The 13,764-nt window shown below is 54.8% G+C and overlaps 7 protein-coding genes across 7 annotated transcripts; 5 read left to right on the forward strand and 2 right to left on the reverse strand.

Annotated features, from left to right (window-relative positions):
* Positions 1 to 485: 485 nt before the first annotated feature.
* On the forward strand, positions 486 to 1,502 carry BGZ61DRAFT_16274 (uncharacterized protein). Its single transcript, XM_046237480.1, has one exon. It carries the CDS (start codon positions 610 to 612, stop codon positions 1,165 to 1,167), a length of 558 nt encoding a protein of 185 aa, XP_046112246.1. The 5' UTR covers positions 486 to 609; the 3' UTR covers positions 1,168 to 1,502.
* A 162-nt stretch (positions 1,503 to 1,664) lies between these two features.
* Positions 1,665 to 2,935, reverse strand: BGZ61DRAFT_488789 (C2H2 finger domain protein FlbC; the record flags this gene model as incomplete). Its single annotated transcript, XM_046250146.1, has 3 exons — positions 1,665 to 1,792; positions 1,858 to 2,303; positions 2,379 to 2,935. The coding sequence occupies 3 exons, from the start codon at positions 2,933 to 2,935 to the stop codon at positions 1,665 to 1,667; spliced, it is 1,131 nt and encodes a 376-aa protein (XP_046112247.1).
* Positions 2,936 to 5,531: 2,596 nt separating this feature from the next.
* BGZ61DRAFT_438356 (uncharacterized protein) lies at positions 5,532 to 6,088 on the forward strand. The gene has a single exon (XM_046244230.1). The coding sequence runs from the start codon at positions 5,658 to 5,660 to the stop codon at positions 5,856 to 5,858; it is 201 nt and encodes a 66-aa protein (XP_046112248.1). The 5' UTR covers positions 5,532 to 5,657; the 3' UTR covers positions 5,859 to 6,088.
* Positions 5,958 to 6,589, forward strand: BGZ61DRAFT_470896 (uncharacterized protein; the record flags this gene model as incomplete). Its single annotated transcript, XM_046248141.1, has 3 exons — positions 5,958 to 6,119; positions 6,184 to 6,246; positions 6,317 to 6,589. 3 exons carry the CDS (start codon positions 5,958 to 5,960, stop codon positions 6,587 to 6,589), a joined length of 498 nt encoding a protein of 165 aa, XP_046112249.1.
* Positions 6,590 to 7,083: 494 nt separating this feature from the next.
* On the forward strand, positions 7,084 to 7,593 carry BGZ61DRAFT_470897 (uncharacterized protein; the record flags this gene model as incomplete). Its single annotated transcript, XM_046248142.1, has 1 exon — positions 7,084 to 7,593. One exon carries the CDS (start codon positions 7,084 to 7,086, stop codon positions 7,591 to 7,593), a length of 510 nt encoding a protein of 169 aa, XP_046112250.1.
* Positions 7,594 to 9,077: 1,484 nt separating this feature from the next.
* BGZ61DRAFT_438360 (uncharacterized protein) lies at positions 9,078 to 10,063 on the forward strand. The gene has a single exon (XM_046244231.1). The coding sequence runs from the start codon at positions 9,355 to 9,357 to the stop codon at positions 9,712 to 9,714; it is 360 nt and encodes a 119-aa protein (XP_046112251.1). The 5' UTR covers positions 9,078 to 9,354; the 3' UTR covers positions 9,715 to 10,063.
* Positions 10,064 to 13,134: 3,071 nt separating this feature from the next.
* BGZ61DRAFT_16349 (uncharacterized protein) lies at positions 13,135 to 13,634 on the reverse strand. The gene has a single exon (XM_046237491.1). It carries the CDS (start codon positions 13,471 to 13,473, stop codon positions 13,219 to 13,221), a length of 255 nt encoding a protein of 84 aa, XP_046112252.1. The 5' UTR covers positions 13,474 to 13,634; the 3' UTR covers positions 13,135 to 13,218.
* Between the last annotated feature and the right edge of the window lie 130 nt (positions 13,635 to 13,764).

The raw sequence follows: 13,764 nt of genomic DNA on the forward strand, positions 1-13,764 counted from the left end.
GTCTGGCAGGAGAACGAGGAAATAAGGGGGGGGTCACTGCGAGATTGCCTGCGGTGGCATGAGGATGCCTTTGTGGCTAGACGGGGATGATGCCAAATGAGAGCTGAGTGATCATATGCCAAATGAGGCCTGAATCCATTGTTGAGAAACTCCCAACGTCGGTGTTCCCGGGCTTCGTTTTTCGCCCTTTGAGCACGTCGGTCGTTAGGAAAGCAAGGCCGACAGCTGCGGGCGACACGCCGCGCTGCCAAGCGGCTATTCCTCCAAGCCACCCTCTCTCAGCTCAGGAAGCCGCTTCGCCAAGCATATCGCATACCGCATATCGCATATCATTGGCTTGCGCGCCTTGTTTTGTTTTTTAGACACCCTCGCGCTTATTCTGTCACCACCAAGTCAGTCCTGTACTGCTGCTCTCTCGAGCCTCGCTCGGACATGCCAATTTGCGGGTTCCCAAAAATGTCGTTTTGGTGGGGTTGGATCAGGAGACATAGCTGAGCGTGCCCAAGGGGAACGGGCCCGATTCACACGAGGACGTGAGCCAGGTCAAGGGCGAGTTCCTCTTGGGCGTAGAGGCGTAGAAAACACTCCGGGCACCAGGCACCAAGTCAGATGCCGGAGAGCCCCTGTCGTCAAGAAATAATCACCAGTCCTCACAGGGCATTGATTTTCCTGACGCGGTGCAACCCTCGGCCCTCGACCAACGCTAACTTTTGTTTCGACGCCTTGTCCTCCACGCCGTGGGAGCAAAGTCAAGGGGGATCATGTCATGATTGCCAGAGACGGTCTGTGCTGTTGTACGCAAACAATTCAATTTCAGTTTGTTGCTGCTGTCGCCATCTGTCGACTCCGCTAACTAACTCGTCAAGTCGCAGCCCGGCTTCACCCGTAGCCTTCCTAGTTGCTCATACAAATGCCTGCCTCCCAAGACGTACGGAACACATGATGCTGTGCACCGTCTCAACCGGGTATATCGTCACCGTAACTAATCGTACAATCGCCCCCTCTTCCTCGCCTGCTTCCTTTTCCTCCTTCTTCTCCCTCCGCCAATGGTGTAACAATGCACATTGCCTTCTGCGTGCCGAGAACGTAAGGGTCTTCGAATTTCAGACGGAAACCTCGCTTCGAAACGTAGATATCAAGACAAGCGTGCCCGATCCTGGGAAATAAAAAAAGACAACTGACTCCCCAAACGCCGTGTGGGAAAGGTATCGATAGGTCGGTCCACTCCACAAAGGCCCGTCCCAGAGACAACCCCCCAAAATAAACAATTTCCCGCTAGATGGTATTGGGGAGGAGACCGCAAAAAAGGAGTCACCCTCCCATCGAAACGATCGACTCGAATGATAGAAACCGCCGTAACCTTCCCCTTTCCTAGCCAGTCGGAATCCCCTCCGCCGCCAGCCTTTTGTGGTCCGTTTCTCTAAACCGCGCTTGCCGTGATGTAGTAATATTTCCGGGTGGTAAAACAAAAAAACACGTTGATTAAAAAGGGTGTCCGAGGAAGCCGTTGCTAAACTGAGGTTCGTCGTGACACCAAGGTTTGTGATGGTGAGCGAGTGCTGTATTTGCGTGTGTTCGTAAAAGTAGAATGTAACGACTCGAAGGTCATTGCGAGTATGTGGACCGGTTTACCGCCTTAGAATGTAACCGCGTCGCTTGTTGAATTAGTCGGATTGGTGATCCTCAGATCCAGCTTCCGAGCGAGCATCGCCACGGTGAACTTTCCTGTGTCGGCGAAGGTTGGAAACGACCGAAAAGTGTCGGCCACAGCCCTCAACTTCGCAAGCGAAGGCTAGTAGAGTGTTAGCATGAATTCTTGGTCACACAGATTATTGTGTCAGACACTCGGGTACGTACGCTTCTCGCCAGTGTGGCTGTACATATGGGTCTGCAGGGAACTCGGGCGAGTAAACCGCTTGTCGCAGACCTTGCACTTGTGCTTCTTCTGGGTGCTAGAAGAGACCTTGGAACTGAACTGTCCCATCATTGACTGGGGCGCGGGGGGGATCTGGGAAGCCATCAACCCCTGTGGTCGAGGGAGGGCCCTCGAGTTGACGGATTCGATGTCTGAACCAGCAGTTGAGTAATCGGAGACTGAGTCGCCATAGTAGGAGCTGAAGTTACCAGAGGAGGAGATGGAGGAGCTGGTGGAGTGGGTGGAAGGAAATCCGTATGAGTCTACGGAAGACCTGTCGCTCCGAGGGCCATAGATGTTCCTGGGAGTTTCTTGGCTCATGGCGAGCATGCCGTGGCTTGCGTCAAGAGCATCCGCAAAGCTCCTTCGGTCATCATGAGGGAGACCTCTAAGTTGAGTGTCAGTTCTCTCGCTCGCAAAAGGAGTATCTAACAAGTCTCGATGGGCACTGGGTAGTACTAACTGCTGAGAGAACCGCCTGGCATGGTCTGCGTCAGGGGCGAGAGTGAAGTGTGGCGGCCGAACGGGGGCGGGAGCGTAGCCCATGGCCTCGTACGGGGCAGCAGAGGTCGGCGCGAAGTGAGGGTTGACTGGAGAGGCCGACGTTGTGTACGTCGGGTCCCCGTATGCCGCGGATGTAGTTTGCATGCGGTTGATGCTGAGGAGATCTTGAGGCACATTGAGTAAGTCCTGATGCTCGTAGATACCGGCCATTGAGGGAGAAGGGCTGAGGCTACCTGCGGATGTGTTGGCGACAGGCATTGAGCCATACGATGCAATAGATGAGGCACTGCTGGTGCTGGCGCGGCCACTATGGGATGACTTGCCGGCCATCATATTGGGGTTGAGGGCCTGATGATGGTTGCCGACGAAGAGAGCGCCACCCGCCGGGGCGGTTTGGGGCGGTGACGATGCCGATGACCACGGGTTTGAAAATGCTGGAGGTTGTGCGGGAGCCGAATAGTCAAAGTTCAGCGAGGGCCCAAACCGCTGCTGTGTGGTGTCGAGAGTCATGGTCATGTTGGCGTGTAAACAAGACTATGTAAAGTTGAGGATGAGATGAGAGGCCGAGTAAGCATAGATGGGTTGGTGATTGCGAGGGAAAAAAGGTTTGTTGATCAGATGCGGGATCCTAACTAGAGAAAAGGCCAAGTCGGTCACACAGATCAAAGACAAGATGATCGCTTTTGGTTTGGAGATGTTTGGAGAGTTTTGTCGGGGCCAAGGTGGGATCAGCGAAGTCTTAAGTGTCTGGGTGTGAATTGACGTGCGTCAATCCGCCTTCTGAAGCGGGCTCGGCGGCGGAAGAGCAGTGGAGTTCCCTGTACGTCTGGGTGGAAAAGGTGTGACGACTCTGGGTAAAGTGATCGGCAGGCCGATGTCCTTTCGCGATGGCTGAGGTGACAGGGTTGGTGCGATGAAGTAGGGTCGTAGGACCAAGCAGTGGACCAGGGGGTTGTGGGCTGCATAAGATGATGGCCTCTTAAGTCAATTTTGACAGCCCACGGCAGCCAGATAGCGTCCGCGGTACCAAGACGGCGCAGAGATCAGCAAGGTCCCTGGAGGTGGTCGGAAAATCTTGGATGGACGCGCCCGGGTGTGTTGAACTCTCTGGTCGATTTGAGATTGTGTGAATGAGAGAGGATAGTCCCGTCTGGTTTTCTTGGCGGGATTGGAGATGTGTGCAAAAATCAAGTACACGGTTTGGGACGAACGACGAGGCAACGGTTTATACATGTATCCCTCCAGAGAACGAACACCCAAATAATATCGACACCAGCGAACTCTGTGGATCGGAAAGGGGGGTGGGAGATGGGTGACGGCGTTACGGGGTATGCTTGACTCTCTCCCGCAGGGAGGGGGGGTGGGAACTGAGAACCATCAGCGACGGACTGAGATGGAGGATGGAGTAGTGTGGTGGGTAAGGCTACGTACGGCAGTTTTGCAAAAGGGCCCCCGCCCCCCAAGAGCCAAGAGGCTTGTGGTGCGCGGGCGAACGCCACTGATGTGGAGGGTCTCAGATGAGTTGCAAGGCCGGAGACGGAGAGTGCGTAGCGGGCTGGGACTTGAGGTGGGCGGGGCGCCTGGGCAGGGCGGGATTATGCAGGGTCCCTCGGTGGTTGAGCAATGAGCACGCTCGGCGATGAACTTGGCTGGTCGACTGAGAAGAGGCGGCGGAGGGAATCAAGGGCTCCGAGAGCAGCAAGCCACTCAACGGCAGCATCGAGGGATCCGCCCACGCTTGTTTAGCGTTGGGGAATTGCCAAAAGAGCTTGGCTGTGGTGGTGGGCTTGGTTGTGGGTTTGGTTGCGGGCATCGGCCTTTGGCCGTCAAGTCGCAGGTCATGGGGGGGGATCCCACGTCAACAAGCAAAGCCAGGGGGACCGACTTGGGCTAAGACGTACCGGATACCTTCTGGACGACCAAAAACATCCGGGAGGCGTCAAGCCGCAGCGCCCCTGTCGCGGGAGGGTGTCGACCCATCAGAGCCCTGACGTAAGGAAAGGGCACGTCAAGAGACGGCGCCGGGGTGTGTTGTTTTGAGTGTGGGCCTGTGGGACCCCCCGGGCGAGACAAGAAACACAGGGAGCCAGACGGTGAAGGGAATTGAAACAGTCCCCGCCGTGAGGCAAGGCGCGAGCTGGGAACCGGGACGTGGTGCGGAAGAAGCGCCAGCGCCAGCGCCAGAGAGAGAGGGCATAGCATGGACTTTGGGGGCGACAAAGGGGCACTGACATCAGAGTCCAGCCCGGTGAGGTCGTGAGGCCGCAAACTGACGTAGTGCCCCTCCCCAAGATGCCGCGGCGCTCTCACAAGGGCAAGGCCACACGATGGCAAACCCTGAGATATCACCGTCATCGTGCTCCAGAGTCCTAGAGTCGGGGTGGGACAACTTCAGCGAAGAGTGGTCAGGAATTCGTGTAAACAGCTGGGGGCGGCAAGCAGCACGCAGCACGCGGCACGCAGCCAGCCCGCAGCCCTCCCGCAGCTCGAGAGAGACCCGTAGTCCAGGCCAGGGCACCTAACCCAACACACCATGCTAGGAGGTGGTGTTGGAGTGATGCCATATCGCCGTGACCCACGGCTTGATTGCTGGAGCCTCCCTGGTCCCCTCCCCCTCCGGTCCCGTGCTTGCTTCCCCATGCTTTGCAGCCTTCGCTTGCTCGGGTGGCCAGGCTCTGCTTGTCCCTCGATGGTTGCATGGCTTCCAGGGTAGCATCCGACTGCGGGACACGGTCATGATTGATGAGAGAGAATGGACGACGAGATGAGATGGACGGACACATTGGTTTGGTTTGGTGTCTGAGAGCGTCTGAGAGCGTCTGAGAGCGCCTGCCTGGGGATCCCGGCTGTCAGTTGCCACATCCTCGTACTGTACGGCAGGTACAGGTCTCACTGTCCTGGCGCATTGAAAGGCCAAAGCTTCTCATATCATGACAGTGTCGGGACATTCATCATGAGACTGTACGAAGGTTGCCAAGGGGTGGGTACGTACCAGTTGTACAGTGTAGTACAGTGTGCGGGGCAAGTATCTTTCAGTATCTAGAGGTAAGGTAAGGAGCTTCTTAGATCTTTACTATTTAGTACCTACTTACCTACCTAGGCAATGGACAACTTACTATTATTCTAACAATGAGGTTTTGATATACAAGTGCTTTTAACCTCAAGTACACTACAGCATATAACATTAACATACTTGTCTATTTCTAATTTCCAGGAGACAGCTTCTGTGAGGTCCTCAATGATCGTTGATCACCACAAATCGTACTGTGTGGAGTCTACCTGGATACTAGGTAGGTATTCAAGTTGTCAAACTTCCTCCGCCAATCTTCGCACAGCCCTGGTCCACTGCCCGACCCTGTCCTGCCCGCCCATGTCATGCCCGCTGCCCGCTGCCCGGTACTGCTTTCGACCGATGCTGCGCGATGGTTGTTGGCCTTAGCCCGCTTTGCCTCGATTTCGCCCTGTCTCTCTTGCTAGCTCGACGCCTCCTCCACTTCGGTGAGCCGCCATTTTCCTCCCCAAGGAACGAAAGAAAAAAATGTCTCTTTTGAGAGGTGTGTGGCACTGTCACCGGCGAGAGGGAGAAGCAAAAGAGAGAAAGAAGAAAAGGAAGCAGAAGACGAAGCCATCGACCGGGACTAGCAGTGACACTGACGTTGACAGTGACACTAGCACTGGCATGGTCGTCATTATACGCACTGTATGATGCCGTTCCTGACTTCCTCTACCCGTCATTGCTGCCCGCCCTGGAACCTAATTTACAGCGCCTACTTGCTTCCGGGCTGCGGGTCCTTTGTCCGTCCTTGCACTGTACCTACCTTTGGTTCGTATGTATGTAGCAGGTGGTATGCTTCACACACACACACACACACACACCTACCTACGCACACTGTATAGAACCGCACAGCACTGAGCAACCATTCCGGCGCTCCTTCCTTCCTCTCACGGTGTCCCGGTTGTCCTCCTTCCCACATGGTCCAGGCTACAGACCACTCAACTTCAAGGTACCCAGGCCAACCCTACATTTCTTTACCTTACATCCACCTCCAGAGGCATTCATCCGCATCACATCCTGGCAAGCCTCGGACGCACGCTGCTGCTGCTACTGCTCGAGCTACTGCACCCTCCTCCTCTTCCGGGTGTGTCGCTGTCTCCTCCGTCGACACCTGAGGCCGCTACGCATCAAAGAGCTCCGCTTTGCCCGCCCGTTCGCTGACCGGATGATGGGAGTGGCGCCCACGCTAGGCATGGGGGCGCCGCTGTCGCAGCCAGTCCAACATCGAGCACGCCCTCCCCGTCCACCTTCCACTCCAAGCCGCTCCCGGGAATAAGACCCTGTTGCCTGAGGCCGCAAATCTGATTCGATCAAGGATGGGAAACGTAAATGGCCACCATGGAGACTCAGGGCTTGGACTGGGTTTAGGACATGGGGACATGGCCATGGCGCCGCCAGTCAATCCGGCCACAGACCGCTCGTGAGCCCTCTACGCCTTAGCTCTTCACCAGCACCCAAGCCTGGACACCCAGCCCGGACACTCTATCGGCGTTAAGCCAGCCGCTTTAAAAGCCAAGCCCTGTGGCCCTCCTCCTCGCAAACTAGGCTACAGGTGGACAAGACTAGAGAGAAGTCACCGCGTTGCTCACGACAAGATGGTCATGATAAGATGAAGAACGGTGGCTTTGACTTGGATAGCTACCGCTGCCCAGCTTGCCACTTAAACTCAACTGAGCTCAACTCAACTCAATTCGCCCGTCTCATCACGCGACCCAAGAGCGGCCCGAATTCGACAAAGACGGCAAATCCCGCCAATGCCCACGACCTGGAAGTTTGTTGGCCACAGTGGGATACGGATAGTCAAGGGTGGTGGAAACGCTCCGAGTTCCAGCTTCTCCTCTCTCAAAGCACGCCAAATAACATGGGCTTGCATCCCGAACGCCCACCGATGCAACAAGGGAGTGACAGGCCAGCCCCTCCTAGTAGTCCCCACGTCTGTAGGGGCTCCCTTTCTCTCCTTTGTGGCGACCCCGATGGCTTCTTCAAGATTTCGGCCGGTGCCAGCTGCGTCTCTCCAGTTGTTTGCCCTATTTTGGTCGATGGGTCTTGGTCGTTCACACGAAATCGACCAAGCTTCCCACCTAATCCCAATTCGAGGACATGGATTCAGAGGCGGTAGGCCCAAATGGGATGGCTGAAACAAAGATGTGCATGGGGGCCCCGGACACCCGCTGATTATGGTCATTTAATGGATCTGCCTTGATCACAGCCATCGGCATCCAAATCTGCACGTTGGACAGCCTTGCCGAAGCCATCTGTGCAACCGGCACCTCCATGGCTCTCGACTGCACCGATATGGTCTATTGATGAGAGGGTTTTGTTCTGGCGGCCCCGCGGGCAATTCACCTATCGTCAGACTCATTGGATTATAGGCCGCAATCCCCATGTTCAGCCCAATTTACGTAACTCTCTTGAGACGACATCGGCCATGATTTTAAGACCGGACTGCTTCCCTAGTTCGTCTGATCCAGATACCCGAGATTGACGATACGTCGATCAAGCGCCGGCGCCGGCAGATGCAAACGACCTTTTGCATCGGCGTGACGCCCTGTCTGTTTCCTGCATGCCACATCGCAGGTATCCATGCACCTCCTATTCTTGTAACCTCGCACCTTTCTAGAAGCCGGTCAGATCCGGAAAGGGTCGTCAGGGACGAAAATGAGACGAAAGATTGTGACCTGACGCTGTCATCAGCCTTCCCTGGTCCAAACCGAGAATCATCTCTCATGGTAAATGAAGGGGTCGGGGCTTCCGACCTAGTGGCAGACTGCAGCAGTTGACAGGCCAGTTAAGGCCCGCGCCCATTACAAGGGTATGTCTCAGAATCGACCAGCATTCCCCAGTCCGCCTCCAAGGGAAAAATGTAACCTGAACGGCAGAGATTCAAAGCTCAACTTCGTGTCTATGAAGTACGACGGTTGACACCCTCTCGGGTTGCTTGGCTCAGCTCAAGACTTAGTTTTCTTTGAACCTCATCTCGCCATCAGATCATCAAGTGGGTTTCGACGAGATTACAACGAAAAGATGCCGATGGAACCAGTCCGAGCTTCACGCCATTTCTTGGTTGGTTGTCAACCATGTCCTCGGCATTTTCGTTGAGGACCAGGCCATCAACAGTCTCTCGGGAAAGGGGGTTGAAGAAGATCTGCGATTTTGAACCAACCCGTTATACCACAGAGACTTGCTGGTCACATACAAGATCCAACCACTCATGAGTCAAAGAACTCATCCAGAAGTTATGTCCAGGTTAATACAAACGAAACCCCAATTTTCAACACAACGCACTGGCCGGGCGTTGCAAACCATGAATGTCACCCGATTTGCACTTGGGATAGACCAAGCACGGGATGACACGGTGCATATGGCGCCTTGAGCGGCGGCAACAACTGACAGGCTAGCCGCGAGCCTTGCGATGATTTCTTTGGCTTCACTCCAAAATGTTCAACAAGACCGCATTTATCGCCGACACCTCATCTTCGAGGGGCAACAGGTAGCTCACGCCGTTGGAAAGTGGAGGCATCTTCATGTACACAAGCGCGATCAGGAGGTGGTGAACTCAATCTCAACATCTATTAAAACAGATTTGCGAAGTTTATCCAATACCACCAAGAGCCGCACACGAAAAAGAAATGCCCGATACCCTGCCGCGATCCTAAGCCCCCATGAGTGAGCCGTGAAGGGGTGTTGGTTGCGTCTGCCGAAATCCCGGCGTTTCGTTTTTGAAAGGTGTCGCTGGACGTAACGTGGGATTTGAGATCTCCACTTTGACGGGATCCTGCGGTGAGGGACCCCTAGTCTAGGTAGCGGACGAGGGTCTTTAACAGCTAGCCGAGAAAGGAGACCTATCCACGCTGAAGCTGACAAGAGCGACTCTGGGGGAATGAAACCTGAGCACGGTGCTCTGCCGCGTGAGACCAAGGCAATAAGAGACCGTTGCGAACAGGTGCTGCACTACCGACACCGGTACACACTGGTCTGGGTCCAAGCAAACGGGAGAGGGACAAGCTGCAGCAGCTGGAGAAACCGTCAACCTTCCCCAGACCAGATCTTAGCCAGTCGATCCCCGTACTCTGGTTCTCGGAAAATCATGAATTGGGATGAAGGGTCCCAACAATATCAGAAAGCGAGTCCACCATACACGTGTGGAAAGCTTAAGGATGCAGTGATCGCCATGGTTCACGTTTGCCCGAACGGTTCCCTGGGGCTGCCCGGGGCTTCGCGGACGTTTTCTCCGCGATAATGGTATTGTTTCCACCCGGCGACGGTGGGATCCTCATCGTACATGACGCCAAGCCTTGACACGGGTCGGTTCTTACCAGTGCTAGATATCAGTTCCCTGACCGCACGGCATTCCGCACCCCCCAGTCCTCCTCCCCGGCAAGACAAGGACCGAAATCAGGCAGACCCTTGTGTGAAACAGGCGCGTGACGTCAGGACGGGGGAGATGGCCAGGTACACACGATGTTGAAGTGATAACCCCGTGCGGAATAGAATTTGAGCCCAACTATGTTCATGTCCGGCCTTCTCGGCCGGCGCCTCAGGCCCATGCCAGGACATGGCTAGCAAGCTCAGCAAGGTTGGCAATTCCCTACAGCCTTGGAGGAGAGCGGGGCGTGCAAAAAACAGTGGCGTTGTTGGCGCCGAGTTAGCTCTCTCGGGACGGACTCGAGCCGACGCCACGGGAAGAAGGAACCACGATAAACCAACGAGAAGGGACAATGCCAGCAGGGGGTCGCCTCAGCAAACAACGAGCTTGTCGAAGTCGGTGTTTTTTCAATGGCGCAAGCAGTGGAGCTAGGACGGGGAAGGAGGAACAGCCGGTAGGCACTGGCAATTGGCATGCCGATTGCGGGTCATCGGTCCCTGAAGATCTAGCTTGTCTATCCCTGAGCCGTTCATAGGTGCAATGTGTGCTGTTGCGGCAAATTCAGCCATGCAAGATGCCCAGGGACGAGGACGGGGGACAAGCAAGGCCATGGAGGTGTTCCAGGTTACTCACAGGTCCTCAGGTCAGCTCAAAAGAGCTACATCTAAAGTCCTCGTTATACTTGCCCTCTGGCCAAAACACAATTGGTAAACTACGCCAGGGCTAGCACCGTTGTGTTGATGTCGCCACCGCGATGATGTGTCCTGATATGGCCTGAAATCTACCATCATCCTCATCGTCATTCTCATCATCAGGTCGTCACTTTTGGGAGACTAAGGCGAGGCACTTGCCTCCCTCCCTGAGACTGGGCCGAATAGCATGTTTCACTGGTTGAGGTCGACCTGCAGCTCCGCTACTTCGGTCATTGCCCGCCACGGTCGACCGTGTAACGAGCGACGGCTCGGTACCAGGGACCTCCAATCTTGCAACGAACAGGTTTCTGGTTGGCGGCAGCCTTAATATGCAGGGCAATCGAAGCCGGAAAGGCGCCACCGTGCAGCGGGAGGGGAGGCTTGGCTTGACTGGCAAGCCACCAGATGATGGACCCTGAAGGGGCCAGCGGTGGTGTATATCTGAGGCTGGCGATCAACGAGTCAACAAGCTGCTCCTGAGTATGCATCATATCTCAGAACAAAGCATAAGCAACCTGCAGATTGGGGGGCGTCTGTCAGGCAAACCATGGCCGGCTCCTTGAGATTTTGCTCTTGGATCGAATTTCTCGCACTTGACAGCCAACCGGCGCTTCTCGATGGACTTTTTTCTTTTGTCTCGACCGGCTTTCTGGTGTCTCAGATGTGTGGCAGTCAGCTCCCGATTCAATGCCGGCTTACCTACGGAGCACTCCCCGCTTCCGCCACCCATCTCCATGCATCTGATCACAAACAAGGCACGGGAGGGGGCAGATGAAAGTCGGTCATTCGCCGACTTGTGTGGGATGCCAATGGCTGGCAATGGCTGGCAATGCCGGTGTGGGAACCTGAATCATCATCCCAGGACAAGTCTTGAGTCGTGCGTCATGATACATTGGTCGAGCCTGAGCAAGTCTCCTGGAGCCTGACGAGGCGTTGGTCGTCGTCGAAACTGAAATGGACGTGGCTTCTGCCCACTCCAGTCCACCCGCGAAGTCGCCGAGACAAGGCGCAAGCGCTTGGCGCCCTTTAGGTTTCCTGGCTTGTCAGTGTGGGCTCGTTTGGCTAGAGACATGGGATTCCAGCAATTCCCATCCCATGGTAGGACACCCATACGACTCGCGCTTGATTGCGCCGCCCACCCACCTGCCAATTGCCGTCTCCACGGCGCCGGTAGTTGGCATTTGTCTCTGTTGTGCCTGCTACGTCTACGCCGTCGATTAGGGAGTCGATGAGACCTGGCTATGTGTTTCTGTTAGACCGGGTATCATACCCGTCCGCGCCGTCCCCTTCTCAACACCTCCGCGGAATGGCGGTACAAAAGGGCGGTCATGTCGGTAGTGGGAATAGCTGGCGCTGGCCATGATGCCGTGGCGGTGTCGGTCGGTGGGTGGGAATGTCTGTCTCACTGCCTCACTGCCTCACTGTCCACGTTGGGTGACCGACCGGGTTTTGCTCCTTATTCTCGGCCGGGCGCATGAGACTTTGCGTCATCGAGGCACGCTGGCTGGTAGTTTCATTCCAGGCTGGCGGGCGATGCTCACGCCTTGGATTTGTGTGTTTTCTCCTTGGGAGTGTGGTGCTCAGGAGAAGTTGTGCCACGCACCGTCATCGGGCTTTGACAGGAACTTTTGGTCCAGACCTCTGGTTTATTCTGTGTCTTATGTCTGGGGTATTACCAAAAACGACGGCATGGGGAAAGTAAGCATTGCATGACAGAGTTGGACTCTGCGAACCCTGGCGTTAGACATGCCCAATTAATTGTGTGTCCCACAACCACGAGCCTCTCCATGGCCCGGCCACCGTTCTTCCAGCTACAATTACATTGGCACGCCCTCTATTGATTCCATTCGTGGTTGATTTCTAGTTTGTCTGAGCTCGGGCGTGCAAGTGTGATGGCTTGCGCAGTAGTCACATCCTTGTCTCTCACGAGTGTGATTGCGAAGAAAGCCGCCGAGACATCGTCGTGAGTGAGACAGAATGAGGAACCGCCGAGAACCAGGCAGGGATCGGACAGCATGTGAGGCGGCACGTTTCTCTTCTAGGTAAGACATGGGAGAGGACGTGTTCTCGCCTTGGACAGGATGCTCCGGCGTGGTTTGGGGATGGTCCAGGGTAGGTTATTGGTTTTTGGTGATCTGACTTTGGTGGTCCTGTACCCCGTGAAATCGTCCAGTATGTGATCATAGTGTATGGCGAAGTCTTCTATTGATGTTTTAGGGGATCTACGTTGATTTTAACATGGCTAGTGAATTAAAGTAGCCGATCCTCTACGTGGTTGTTACTAATACATGATTACGGCACCATTGCTTCACCCATCCACATCACCCAAAAACGGATCCAAGAACCTGTCGTCTATTGTATCCCAACCCGAGCCATGAAGGCCCGGCTTAGAAGATGGGACAACGTAGTATAAGGGGGATGGGGCTTCAAGCCAGGATTCATCCCCAATCCACCCCGACGCATAGAGTAATAATCCACGTCGCACGACACAAGGCGAGGCAGAGAAGAAATCCATGAGTCCCAACTACACTGACCGAGAATGAGCACATGAGTTCCGCTGGACGGAGGTGTGCACCTTCTCCCTGGTCACATCACAAAGCGGTTGACAAGAACACAAGTTTCAAGAACTATCTCCATTCAGATCTATCTGTTGTAGACCAAGTTCCATCATTGCTAAATAGCCCCTTTACCACAGCGATCCCAAAAATCCTTCCCTGCTAGAAAACTCGGATTTATATCCCCTAGTCCCTTGACCAACAAAAAGAAAGAGGTTAAGAGCAACCAAGGCTCTGTGCCTTGACATACTCACAGTCTTGATGACGGAGACTGTCTGAAAGATACTATACAGCGAAGAAGAAAGACAAAGGAAAGGCCTGAGAGAAACGCGGCTCAGCCCTTGTGGTGAAATAAATAGACAGGTAAACATTAACCAACGGGTCATGACCTCATGAAGCGAAGTGTAAGACAGGCAAGGAAAGTGAGAGCCGGGAAAACCGACTTGTTCGGGGACGGGAAAGTCGTTCGTGGCCGCCCCTCAGGAATCCAGCCGAAGTAGGGGATATGGCTGACTTCTCGAGTTCAACGATGTGTTTTTTTTGACTCTGTCCACGAGTCTTGCCTGAGTGGGATCCGAGATCCCCTCTAAAAGTCCGTGAATCAACCTTCCTAGGTCCGATATCCCGGAGACCTATCCAAACGCCAAAATCAAAACCAGACATGCATGCTTGTTTGC

The sequence above is a fragment of the Ilyonectria robusta genome, assembly GCF_021365365.1.
Source record: "Ilyonectria robusta strain PMI_751 chromosome Unknown BGZ61scaffold_1, whole genome shotgun sequence".
Taxonomy (NCBI): domain Eukaryota; kingdom Fungi; phylum Ascomycota; class Sordariomycetes; order Hypocreales; family Nectriaceae; genus Ilyonectria; species Ilyonectria robusta.